The sequence below is a fragment of the Chelonoidis abingdonii genome, chromosome 1 (genome assembly GCF_003597395.2).
Source record: "Chelonoidis abingdonii isolate Lonesome George chromosome 1, CheloAbing_2.0, whole genome shotgun sequence".
NCBI lineage: Eukaryota > Metazoa > Chordata > Testudines > Testudinidae > Chelonoidis > Chelonoidis abingdonii.
Genome location: NC_133769.1, coordinates 271,586,763 through 271,600,793, shown reverse-complemented (window position 1 = coordinate 271,600,793; position 14,031 = coordinate 271,586,763). Strand labels below are relative to the sequence as shown.

The window sequence follows — 14,031 nt, the reverse complement described above, 5'->3', positions numbered from 1 at the left end:
GTCTCGCTTGATACATTCCAGTGAGAATTTAGTTGTATCATTTGTTCTCACATGAAGGACTATCAGTGGATTCTTTCCTGCTCCCTTTAGGATCCTCTTCAGCCTCAGGTCCACATCCTGTATCTTAGCTCCTAGCAGACAGCACACCCTTCTGTTCTCCGGATCAGCTCTGGTGACAGGCCTGTCTGTTCTTAGGGAGTCTCCAATCACTTAGACCTGCCTTTTCCTGGTGATGGTGTGATTCTCCAGCCTTCCTCCTGTTCTTTCTGGCTGCAAGTTCTCGTCTTTTATTCTCCCTTGCAAGCTTCTGCGAGTTGTCCTGTATCCTGCTAGGGCTCTGAGCTCTGGGTATTTCCATTGGCTCTTCCCCTCTTCTTATAGAATTAGCCACTTGTGATAGGGTCCGTCCCCCCGCCACCCGGCTCTGGGGTAACACCTGGGGCTGGGATACCACTGAACCTACTTGACCCACCAGCCTGGGCCCCCTTTCACCCTGTAAAGCTGTGGCAAGCAAATGGGAAGGCTCAGCTAAGGATTTGCCCAGTACTCAAGTGCGCACATCCCTCTAGAGAATGAACCCAAAATTATACCATCTTGTACTGCACAGAGAACTACACAGTGCAAGCTTATGAAATTCACCACCTCTCCTCAGTGAGGAGAATATACACAGCTTTCTGCCCCCCCAGTTAGAATTTCCCCACACACTAGTTTTAAGACAAAACAAAAGCAGGTTTGTTAACTACAAAAGATAGATTTTTTTTTTTAAGTGATTAGATGGGATAGCAAACAGATCTAAGATTACAGGACAAATAAAACAAAACACAATCTAAAATTAATATTCTAAAGGAATTTGTTACAAGTAGCAAATTTTGCACCCTAAATGATGTTTTAGGCAGATTGCAGAGACTTGCTTGCAGCTTAAAACTCCAGATACGCCTTTCACAGATCAGACACCTTCTAGCCTGGGCTCAGTCTCTTTGTTCCTTGAGTGTTTCCAGAAACCTTCCCTCTTGGACAGGGAGTTAGCGAAGAACGAACCACGGTGATGTCACTTCGCTGCCTTAAATAATTCTTCCATATGGCAGCACTCCTTTGTTTTCCAGTTTGGTCCTCACCCCCGGTCAGTGGGAAAATAGTAGTATTATCATGGAGTCCAGTGCCAGGTGACTTGGTTACATGACCCTGCAGCCTTAACTCAGAGGCTGTTTATAGCATCCCGAGGAAGACTTCTCAGTGAGTGATTAGTATCTTCCAAGGCCTATTATTTTCATTAATGGCTCTTCCTAGCAAGACATTTAGACTGATTGAGTTCTGCCTAGTGGGTGTTCCCCAGTTGTAAACAAATTTGTGATAGATGCCTTGACAGTATTCCTAACTTCAGATACCAAAGTGATAGATGCATACAAATAGGATAATCATATTCAGTAAATCATAACTTTTCCAATGATATCAGATGCCTTATTTTGTATAAAATACATCATAGTTATGCCATAATAATAATATCTCTATGAAAAATATAGGGGCATAATACCACAACACTCTTCTCTTCTTTGTCTTCCCACTTTGTTACTGCCTGCTGTGCCCCTTCATTCTCCAACCCAGAATACCTGTTCCTGAGCTCTATTTCTCCTTCACTTTGCTTGGTTCTCATTATCACATGCTTGCACTAGCCACTTTCCTTTCCCAGCAGTCTCCCCTCAGAGTTCTTCAGTTCAGCTTGCATCTGCAAGTCTTGACTTTTTTTCCTTCAGCCTTCTTCCTCACCTCGAATCCCCTTTGGAACTCAACCATAGTTTTCACCTGTATCTTTGAAACTCAGATTTTCTCTTCCATCAGCTCTGTCAGGTGGCGCTCCATACAAATGAAGCTTTTTTCAGGTACCCACTCTAGGATCATGTACATCCCACAGCTTCCACATCTGGTCATCTTCATTTTCTCTTCCATTGCTTGGGTCACAACCACTGCTGCCTCTGTGTCTGTCATAGCCTTCCCACTTAAAGTCCTCTCAGGGGTTAAAAAAGAAAAACCCAAACAAAAAAACCTTGAATAGGAAAACAGATGACTGTACTCTGAGCTATAAATTGAAGGTTTTATTAGTTATGGCTTGTTAGATAATTTATAAAGCAACCTATGTTTTATGTAGTTCTTTTCAAAAAGTGAAACTCTTTTGAAAAAAGATCCTCTGAGGACCTTACGGTGCCAGAACATTCAATCTAAAAATGTTCAGATGAAGTTGGTTAGGAAACAAATTTGTTTTCTGTGTACAAACTTACATAATGTTTCATTTTCAGGAAGAAGAAAAGATAAAATGGGCATCCAGATGGGATTATATTTTGGAATCCATGCCACACACCCATATTCAGTGGTTTAGGTGAGAAGAAAGCTCTAGCCTTCAAATGTTGCATACTAGACTTTTTTTGAGCAATAGATGGTTTTTGACAGAGGATTTTTTTTTCCCCTTTATATAGCATCATGAATTCCTTGGTGATTGTCCTTTTTTTATCTGGGATGGTAGCTATGATCATGTTAAGGACACTACATAAAGACATTGCAAGATATAATCAGATGGATTGCACTGTAAGTCTGGCCTTTCTAAAAAATCACTATTCTGTGGTGGGGGGTAGAATGTAAATTTGTACAGCTTAAATTTCTTCGATTGAATGGGTAACTGCTGTGTTAATACCTGTCATTCTTGAATTCACAGGTTAGCTAGTGTTCTTCTAGGTTTCGTGTGTGTATATAAGACTTTAAATAACACAGGATCAGTCTTCTTGAGCGGTGTTTCTCAAACTGGGGTTGCCGCTTTTGTAGGGAAAGCCCCTGGCGGGCTGGGCCGGCTTGATTACGTCCCCATCCGCAGGTCCGGCCGATCGCGGCTCCCACTGGCTGCGGTTTGCTGCTCCAGGCCAATGGGACTTGCTGGAAGCGGCGCAGGCTGAAGGCTGGACCTGCGGAATGGGCAGGTAAACAAACCAGGCTGGCCCGCCAGGGGCTTTCCCTACACAAGCGGCAACCCCAGCTTGAGAAACACTGTTCTTGAGGAATCATTTGCTGTTATAGCATTTGAGATTGGGGTTGGAACTTCCACTGCTCCAAGATACAATCTTGTAGATGAAAGTTAGGCCCTTCTCTGAGAGACTGCAACTTGTCTGAGCCCTGTTGCCTTCCTTGTAAATCTTATTTCTTCTTTGAGTGCTATTCCCTATGTATATTTCACACATGCCTCTCCTGAGCACAAGAAATTACACCCCCTTGACATCAGACATGCCCCAACATTATACCTGTAACAAATCAAGCCCATTAGAAAGTCTCCAGGAGTCTTTGTCACCATAGCTGAAAGATTGAGGGGCCAAGCTATATTCTCATGGAGAATTTCGAAGTGGGTTTCGGACTCAGGCGCATGAGCCGCATGTGTACCCACCCAGATGAGGACCACACATCTTACAGGACCTTCTTGTGAGTAACCTCAAGTAACCTCCTCTTGTAGGTAGGTGTAGGAGGACTCTTACCTTTTTAATTATAAATTTTTCTCTTCATGTTGCTGTGCACAACTTTCAAAGATCATATTTCCAGTCCAAATAATTCAGTAACTCTATGGAAAACCATTAATTGGTAAAAACATTACTATGAAGAATATTTACTACCAAAAAAGTACAGAAATTAAATCTCTTTTGAGATGCTTATATTTAAGATTAATTTACATCATTTGCCCTTGTTTTTAGGAATTTGCCTATTAAAAACATTGAGATTCATTTTTAATCAAGGAGACATTTTTCCCAACTTTGAAAGAAAAAAATACAAGATGCAACTCTTAAAATAGACAGCAAGATTTAAAACTTTTAATTCTCCAGTCATCGAGGGCCAGAGTCTAATATTAAATATGACACTAGTGCATGTCTTCAAAAGCATGATGACACTTTATCAGATTGAAATCTAAATTATGTAAATTTGCTACCTTGGCAATGGAATTTTTTAAACAGACTAATAACCTTTCTATAATTTCAGATACGGTAGCCAGCTCACTGAAATCATTTCAGTTGATGGATCAACCTTGACTCCTTCCACCCTCATTAATGAATAAAATAACTGAACTATTTAAAAAGAAGAGAGGTCCTAGAAAATAGACTTCAGTAAAGCATAAATATTTAGAACATCTTGCCTTGTTGTGTCCTTGTCTGTTTTTGCTGAAACTGAAGTTTCTTCGTTTTACATGATTTTGCCAGATCTTTTTTTTTCCAATATTGCTGTTGAAAATCTGTCGGAAACATTCCACTGTTGTAAATTATGTAAAGTGTTGTCTCATTGGGGTTTAACATACTTGAAGTTTATATGCAGAATTGCTGCCTCTTATTATAATATTGCAAGTTTAGGGGAACTGTATTTCAAAGCCTCTCATGATTTGGACCAAACTTGTAAAATTTGCCTTTTTCAAAGTGGCTGATCATTTTCCATTACTCATAAGGTCTGGCGTAACAATGGGTCTTCAGTCACGACGAACATCACTTGCACATTGCAGCAAGGGTGCCTCTGGTAATGATGGCTGCTGTCTACCATTATTTCCAGTGGAACTGATGCTAGACTGCTTTCAGCAAAGATGGCTGCTTTTCTGCTCTATTTTGGAAATTGATATTGGGGAATGTAGAGGAACACAATGTAAAGATTGTAGGTAGGGGAAGGAAGTGGTAATAATGGGGGCAAGTGAATGCAGAGTGAGGAATAAAAGCTGAAACCTGCAGGGAGAATGTGAATGGGGATGGAGACTAGGGCCCCAGTCCTGCAATATGGCTGCAATCAGTTGGTATGTGTGAATGCAGTTGTGAGATTGGGGCCTCAGTAGAGCAGGAAGGAGACACAATATTGATGTGTGGGTTTAGAAATAGGGTTCTCTTCAGTTCGTATAAATCTTTCGCCTATTATCTGTCCCCAACCCAGTGGTAAGAAAAGTTTCCTTCCAAGTAACTAAGAGGAAGGAGTACATTTTTTTTTAATGTTGAGTTTTGAATCTGAAATGATGCATACAGTTTAGTTAGGGATGAATGATTTCTCCCTAAATAGTCAAATCAAAGGGCAGATGAAAAAAGATTATATAGTTTTTCCATCTTTCTTTTTTTAGGTTGCACATGACTTTTTGAGGGGGGTCTGACCTATGATTTTTGAATGCCTGCACATGTTAATACTGTATTTGTTATTTTTTGTTAGTAAATTTGTACTGGTTAGTGCTATGTATTAATGGCTTATGTGTCTTAGGTATCAAATATGATTTAGACAACTAAATATCGTTTTTTTACCAAATAGTATTTTTGAAAGGAGATTTAATGCATTAAACTGGCTATATTTCCTTTTCAGGAAGATGCCCAGGAGGAATTTGGCTGGAAACTGGTTCATGGCGACATATTCCGGCCCCCAAGAAAAGGAATGCTACTTTCTGTTTTTCTAGGCTCTGGCACACAGATCTTAATTATGACTTTTGTTACTCTGTGTAAGTGGTGTGGAGCTGGGGGAAGAATAAATTTTCAAAAGAAAAATAACCTTAACTTCTAATTGGGGGGAGGGATAACTCAGTGATTTTGGGCATTGGCCTGCTAAACCCAGGGTTGTGAGTTCAATCCTTGAGGGGGCCACTTAGGGATCAGGGGCAAAAATTGGTCCTGCTAGTGAAGGCAGGGGGCTGGACTCAATGACCTTTCAAGGTCCTTTCCAGTTCTAGGAGATTGGTATATCTCCAATTATTACCTAATTTCATAAAACTAAATGGAGATGAAAGAAACATTTCTAGATAACATTTAAACTGGAATTGGAAAAATACCTGTATTTCCTGGTTGGTGTATACAGTCAATATGTTTCAGAGTAGCACTAAGCTGTATAAAGTTACAGGAGATAAATTATACATTAGCTGTAGAAAACTCAGATATAATTTTAAGAATCTTCTAAAATTGTGCATCTGTGCTTGTAGTTTTTGCTTGCCTGGGATTTTTGTCGCCTGCTAACCGAGGAGCATTAATGACCTGTGCTGTGGTCTTGTGGGTGCTGCTTGGAACTCCAGCAGGTTACGTTGCTGCCAGATTCTACAAATGTAAGTAAAAGTTATTTAAGATGACAGGTCTTAAGTTCATTAGTCTAAATTATCATCACAGTAGTGGCTTTTCCCTCCTGTTGTTTGGTATCTGTTTCCCCTCAGGACAAAACAAAGCAGGTACATGGTTAGATTGTTCAGTGTTTTGAAGCCTGAGAGTAAGCTGCTTAAAAGTATTCTCAGAACAGATATTCTATGAGTCTTTTCATAATGTGAATTAATTTCATATAAGAAGGAACACATTATGTTTCAGTTAATACTCAGGTAGTGATTTCTGACAGTTTCATAATTTCATTGTTTTCCTACATTACAGAATTACTGTCGTTGCTTTAATTTTTGGCGGGGGTGTGTGTGTGATATGTATTTGAAAAGACAGAGTTTAGCTTTTACCCCTTTTCAGTTAATATCTGCCCTCTTCATCAGGTTGTTGCTTTAGTCAGGGAAATAGATGTCATAGACTCTTTGCTGACTCTGAAGATCTTCCCTCTGGTGTTTTGGTGCCTTATGATGATGAGCTGGCTCTCTATCTCTCAACTGGCCCTGACTGGCCCATTCAAAGTGCTGAAGGAAAGTACATGGTTCTTCCTATGCCTCAGGGGAGACTTGCTGCAGGGCCAAGAATGCTATTCCATCTAGAGCTTTTCATTACCTGCCTTATTTAGTTTAAGATATGACTTGCTTATGGCTGACTGGTGCTGAGTCTCTACAGGCACACTTTGGATATTAACACTGGTTTTAGGAAGGCATTTCCCCTGTTAGAGAATTTCCTTGAACTTCTTTCATCTTCCAGAAACTGTTTTGGAGTTTGTATTGTGGAAACAGGGTTTCTCTTGTCTCATTTTGTTACAGTTTGTAGGGTGGGTGTTTACTGGTGGTGGTGGTAAAATAGTCATTAACTAATCCCATTCCTGACTACAGGGTTGCAGGTTGATTTGAAAGGGACCTGCAGAGTTGTTTAGACCGTGGGGCTGGTGCTTCATAGTTGAAAATAAATTGAGGAATCTTTTGTCCAAGTCCTGATTCCCCCTTCAAGAGAAGTTATTTGAGGGATTATGGCATCAAACCTAATACCATGTACCTAAGGAGGTAGACGGTTAATGGTAGTATCCCCTAATGGGTTTAGTGATGATGAGAGTAACTTGTCAGCCAGTATTTGGATACTCTACTGGACTAGCAAACTGCCAGGTGACTATATGCTAATTCCAATTTATTCTGTCTGCAATTCTCATCAAATGATGCGATCAGCACAGTGTATCATTTGAACTAAAAGCTGTACATTTATTACAGTATTTGTGTGTGCATATATACCGGTATTGCTGTAAATATGCAGATATATAAAGCTATATACAGTTTAAAAATATTATGAACTAAACATTCATTTAAACAATTTATTAGAAGACATGAGCCCAAGCTGAGACTAGTTAGTGTTAACAGACTCTACCAATTCCTATCCAAGATGCTAAATAAGACTCTACCAATTCCTACCAAGATGCTAAATAAGAATGGAAACTTAATTAGCCCAATCTAATCGTAATCGTACGTGACTCTTGAAATAAAAAAAATTATTATGACAGAGCTGAGATGAAATTCCAGCTTTGCTGAATTTCAGATAAGACGTTTGTCCTACTGGCTCATATGACTAGAATTCTTATAAATGTGGCACACCTTTAAAAGTCCTTCTAAACGAAGCTGATTTAGTATTTGAATATCAGTCTTTTCTTAATGTATCTAGGATTTGTAGGGAGCACTTATGTTGACTCTTTAATCATTATTGGTAAACTCTATCCAAAATTTTAAACTGATTATTCATTTTTTAAAAGATTACTAGCTATAAATCTTGTTTGCATAGGTATGGTTGCGAATATGTAAAAATATCTTGTGGCACCTTGTAGACTACCAGACATATTGGAGCATAAGCTTTCATGGGTGAATACTCACTTCGTCAAATGCATGTAGTGATGATGAAGTGAGTATTCACCCATGAAAGCTTATGCTCCAATATGTCTGTTGGTCTATAAGGTGCCACAGGACTCTTTCTCGCTTTTTACAGATCCAGACTAACGCAGCTACCTCTCTGATACTTATGCTGCTAGTTTATTCTAATCAAACCTCCATCTGAATGTTAAATAAGCTAGTGTAAGCCTTGAGTGATCAAAGTTTAATTCTCTAAAATGATTTGAGTATGCTTTAAATCAAGTTCCTTTTTTAATGCACTAAGTTAAATACACTGTGGATGACTAAGCACCTGATTCTGCTTACCTTACTTATGCAGGTGTTTCTACTTCACATGGAATTTGGCCCTTAACCATAATGCATTTAGCTTTGTAGGGAGGAGGGGGAAAATGTATATAATAAAATAACAATGTTGACACCTTTATTTATTTTCCTTTTCATGATTGTAGTATTAAATGTTTCTTTTGATAGGAAGGTGTGTAATTGAGGAGCAAAGGAATAAAGCAAAATCATTTTTCCGTAACTAAATATTTTAGTGTAATGCTTTGATCTTAATTTACTAGCGTTCAGATAGTGTTCTGCTGGCCTGCCTAAGTATAACTGTTAAATAATATACTATTAAAATAAACTGTAATCTGTGCACTTAATGCACATTTTGATAGCTATCAAATATTTTAATATAGCTTTTGGTGGTGAGAAATGGAAAACAAATGTCCTGCTGACATCATTCCTTTGTCCTGGGTAAGTGAAATCTCTAAATGACTATTCATACTTGTTACATTTCTGACATTAGCTAATTTTTAAAGCTTCAGTTATACCTATAAACCTACAACATCTTCTTTTCATTCCAGAAGCCACGTGAACAGCAAGGTGCATTTGACAGACAAATGTGCTAATTGCACACACTATCTTTTTCTGTAAATTTTTGTTTACTCTCACCATGTGAAAAGTTTGATTTATGTAGTAGTAGCATGACGGTAATAAGTTGTTTTTTTTTGTCCAAGCACCCTTTTTTTCATGTATTTGTTTTACTCTCTAGACTGTTTCTCAGACCACACTGTAGTTGGTCTTATATGGTGTCATATACTGTACAACCTTTGTGTTAAATTTTTCTGCTTAATCACAGCAAGCAGTCTTCCCCTGAAGTGCAGTTGTGACAGGCATATATTTGAAACTGCTTAGTTGGAACGTCAGCTCCTGCTGGAGTTGAATCCCACTAGGCTAAGAAAGAAAGACTAGCTTGACCTCTTCGTTTGATATTTTCTGTGTCAGTTGGTCTTAATGCATATTACACTAAGACATTAATACAGTAATATGGTTTCAGTAATGTTAATATAAATATTATTGGGCATTCCTGTTTCTCTTTTTAAAACTTGCTGTATATTTTTCAGAATTGTATTTGCGGATTTCTTTATCATGAACCTCATTCTTTGGGGAGAAGGATCTTCAGCAGCTATTCCCTTTGGAACTTTGGTTGCTATTTTGGCACTTTGGTTTTGCATATCTGTGCCACTGACATTTATTGGTGCCTACTTTGGTTTTAAGAAAAATGTAAGTGATTATGTGGGTGTAAACTGCATGTACTGTGGCTATTGTACTGGCGGGATAGAAAACATGATCCACCTCCAGCCCAGCTCAATTCCATTAGCATTCAACTGATCTTGGGATTCCACTGACATTTTCTCAAGTCCCTTTAGAGAATTGATAATGAATAGGTCTCTTTTAGTTTAATGTTACTTACTCTGATCAGTGGATTTGACTCCTGAGGCTTCTTTAGATGAAGCAGTGGTTTGGAGCATTCTAGGTGTTGATGGACCTCTCTTTAATTCTTAGTGAGTTTTGTTGATTGAATCAGATATGAGGGTAACCACTTACTGGATTCCTTAATTATTCCTTCCTTGTTTTTTTTCCATGGTTCTTATTTCCATTTCAGAATCTCTGAGGAAGGGATGAGTCCTATGGTGGAATCTTTTGGTATTCCACTTTCCTAAGTGAGACACTCTGGAAGGCCATTTCTCATGCGGCAAAGATAGATTTCTTAAAAAGGAAGACTTCATGGGCCGTAGAGCGTAATCATTTGTTGCCTTTATTTTTATGTGGACTTATGCAAAAATAAAAAATGGACTCCTATCCAAAGCTGTTGGTGCCCTTGATGAGTTAATTACAAGAACAAAAATTATACTAAATACCACTCACCCACCCTGCAAAACTGCCCTCCCCCTACGCAGACCTAATTCCTACAGGCCTTATTCTCAGCAGATCACACTACCATATTCTCCTTGCAGCATGCCCTGAAAATTGACTGAACAGGGCTATTTTAGATTGGGAAGAACAGTTTATTCCGGAGCTAAGAGTTCCTCCCTCAAATCAAGGGGTTCTCTTTCAGTGCCTGAGCTGATTAGAAACTGTGGCAGTGTGACACAAGGAGAGTAGCAAGAGGTTAGTTGCTACATCTTCATTAACAGTAGTCTTTCAAGAAATCTATTACCTATTTTTAGGGCTGTCGATTAATTGCAGTTAACTCACATGGTTAACTCTAAATTAATCAAGTATAAAAAAACTAATCGTGATTAATCACTGTTAAACAATAGACTACCAGTTAAAATGTATTAAATATTTTTGGATGTTTTCTACATTTTCAAATGTCAGTTACAACACAGAATACAAAATATACAGTGCTCACATTATATTTTTATTCCAAATATTTGCAGTGTAAAAATGAGATTTCTTTTGGCGTTTTACAGTGCGAATATTTGTAATAAAAAATAAATATAAATTGAGCACTGTATTGTGTTGTAATTAAAATCAATGTATCAAAATGTGGAAGACATCCAAAAATATTTAAATAAATGGTATTCTATTGTTGTTTAGCAGCGTGATTAATCGCTATTAATTTTTTTTAATCTCTTGACAACCCTACTATTTTCGTTTGCTCTGAGGCTGTTGGCAGTTGGGCTGCTAGAAACAATGACAGCGTGGTACTAGGTGGCCACCAGTTTGTTAATAAAATTTAAGTAGATTTTTGCTACTGCTAGTGTCAAATGTATTTAATTGTTATGTATTTAGGAATCTTTTCTTCTCTTTAAAGGCTATTGAACACCCAGTTCGTACTAATCAGATTCCTCGTCAGATTCCTGAACAATCATTCTACACAAAACCATTACCTGGCATTGTCATGGGAGGGATTCTGCCCTTTGGGTGCATCTTTATACAACTTTTCTTCATTCTAAATAGTATTTGGTAAGTTAACTTATTTGAACACCCACAACATATAAGCTTTAATTTTTCTCTTTGAACCTTTTCTTCTCTAGAGAGCTTGACCCTGCCTGTAGTGTTTTCTAAAGTATTGATCATTTCACAAGAAATGAAAATGTTTGTCATTTAATATTCTGCTGCTCAGAAATCATTCCATGCTATTTTATTTTTGCCCATGTGTGTAGAGAAATAACTTTCATTCTTACCAGCATACAGCTGACCTGCACTATTCAAATCATGAAGTTTTATGCACTACACCAGGGGTTCTCAAACTGGGGGTCGGGACCCTTCAAGGGGTTGTAAGGTTATTATATGGGGGGTCACGAGCTGTCAGTCTGCACCCCAAACCGCACTTTGCATCCAGAATTTATAATGGTGTTAAATATATGGAAAAAGTGTTTTCAATTTATGAGGGGTGTCACACTCAGAGGCTTGCTGTGTGAAAGGGGTCACCAGTACAAAAGTTTGAGAACCACTGAACTACACCTATTACTTCATACAGAAGTGCCTCTGAAACTGACATTGTGGTAGATATTTGAAAGAAGTGAACAGTATATTAGATTGGCTTTATTAATTTAGTCTTTATAGAACAGTATTATTGCTTCAGGAAAACAGATTTTTCCTTTCCCCAAATCTTAATATAGGCATTAGGAAGTAATTCCTTTAACCATTCAAAATAACCCACTAAATACTCGTCCAGCGTCAGTGAATTCAAATGTGTACTCTGAGCATGCTAACAAACTGCTCTTGTATGAGAAATCTGCAGACTTTCTGGCACAATCTAGTTATCCAATCTCTCTAAGCTGTTTCTGAACTCAGAAGTAGGTGCTAATACAGAAATCTAAAGTATTAACACTTTTTCTGTTTTACCACTCTGCCACTTCCTGATTGAAATGTGGAGTGAAATCCTGGCCTTACTGAAATCCGTGGGAGCTTTGATATTCAGTGGACTTCAGTGGAGCCAGGATTTCACTGGTGATGTGTCTGATTCAGTTTCCCTCTCTTCATAAACCTCCAAAGGTGAGAGAAGTTTTAGGTTTTGAGCTTTTGCTTGCCATTTTAGAGTAGAGCTGCTGAATCATGCATTCCCAGTTTGAAAAACAAAGGATGAGTTAACTTCCTCTTGTGTCCACACCAATGACACTCTACCCTTGTGATAAGGAGAAATTATTGTTTAACATTCAGGCTATATTAACAATGAACATCTTGTGCTAGTGCTGCTTTTTCATATTGAGAGATGCCATTTTCCTCCAAAATACATTTTATCTTATTTTAATCCTCTGTTTTGATTATAGGTCCCATCAGATGTATTATATGTTTGGCTTCCTATTTCTTGTGTTCATTATTTTGGTTATTACATGTTCTGAGGCCACTATACTGCTTTGCTATTTCCATTTGTGTGCAGAGGTAAGAAATATTCTTCACTATTATACAATATCCAGGACACTTTCACAAAATCCAACTTCTATAACTGGAAATATTATCATTCCAGAATTTAACACTACTAGGATAACTAAGATCCTATTAAGATCAGCTTAAAATGTGATTGGACACTTACTGCTCCTTTCTGATAAGAGTTCTCATTACAAACTATTTTTTTGAATAAGTTTGTACCCAGATTCAGTACCAGTGAGATATAGCTCATCTTCAGTTATCGATCTCACTATTTTCGGTAGAAGTCAGTTGACTAGACAGAAGCCTTTGCTTTGTCAAAAGTATTTCGTTTTTGGTGCATGTCCTTGACCAGCACAAGTTGATGTTTACATGCACCCTTTAAAATCTGTCTCTTGTTGCTTGGGCTTGTAGATTTTTGGCTTTCTGATTCATACTATGAACTGTGATTAGGTGATCCAAAGTAATAAAATTTTATCTTCAGCTTTTTAATGTTAAATACCCAGTAGGAAAAGTTCTCTTGTAATTGGTCAAATTCAGATTTCAGGAAATATTACTTAGCTTTTCTTTTCTTCTAGGATTATCACTGGCAGTGGCGTTCCTTCCTTACCAGTGGTTTTACTGCAGTTTATTTTCTGATATATGCAATACACTATTTCTTTTCTAAACTGCAAATCACAGGGACAGCAAGCACCATTTTGTACTTCGGTTACACCATGATAATGGTTTTGATCTTCTTTCTTTTCACAGGTGAGTGTATTGAAACCTTGGTTCTTGATATTGCTAGCTCTAATTTTAGTTGAGTGTGCAGTGGAACACTAAAAATATCATAAATAGAAATATCTGAATCTTTATGTGAAACCATAGCTGAACGTTAAACCCTTGATTTCAGGTCAGCTATTATTATGCTAATATATTTTGCTATAAACTGTGTCGGAAATCTCAGCCTCTGACTTCAAAGGATTAAAATTAGTAACTGAAGAATCATAGTTATACCTAGTACAATACACTAACAAATATTTGTATTTACCTAATACTGCTATTGGTAATTCCTGCTGTTAAAACTAGGCTGCATTTAAGCATGTGCCTGAAATTGTCTTCCAAACATTCAGTGTTAGCTATAGTTGTGCGAATTGTTTAGTTTGATATTACATCCCATTTACAGAATGATGTGTGCATATTTAACAGGGTTTAAATGGAAGGACATAAGCTGGAAGCTATGAAAGGGTCCATGATCACATGAGTTCTAAAACATGCCTTTATGCAGAGGATAATTGTGAGACATGGAACTATCAAATGTAGTTAAAAACTGTGATTGTGGGCTTAAATTCCAGCAAGGGTGGTTTAGGTTGGACATT

At 37.8% G+C, this 14,031-nt stretch overlaps 1 protein-coding gene across 1 annotated transcript in view; it reads left to right on the top strand.

Moving 5' to 3' along the window:
- Nucleotides 1-14,031, top strand: part of TM9SF2 (transmembrane 9 superfamily member 2) — a 66,571-nt gene that overhangs the window by 38,454 nt on the left and 14,086 nt on the right. The window contains exons 9-17 of the mRNA XM_032769607.2: nt 2,292-2,371; nt 2,469-2,577; nt 5,347-5,479; nt 5,954-6,073; nt 8,710-8,767; nt 9,418-9,577; nt 11,115-11,266; nt 12,577-12,688; nt 13,252-13,423. Coding sequence (XP_032625498.1) covers nt 2,292-2,371; nt 2,469-2,577; nt 5,347-5,479; nt 5,954-6,073; nt 8,710-8,767; nt 9,418-9,577; nt 11,115-11,266; nt 12,577-12,688; nt 13,252-13,423 — 1,096 coding nt within the window. The remainder of the gene's footprint in view (nt 1-2,291; nt 2,372-2,468; nt 2,578-5,346; nt 5,480-5,953; nt 6,074-8,709; nt 8,768-9,417; nt 9,578-11,114; nt 11,267-12,576; nt 12,689-13,251; nt 13,424-14,031) is intronic.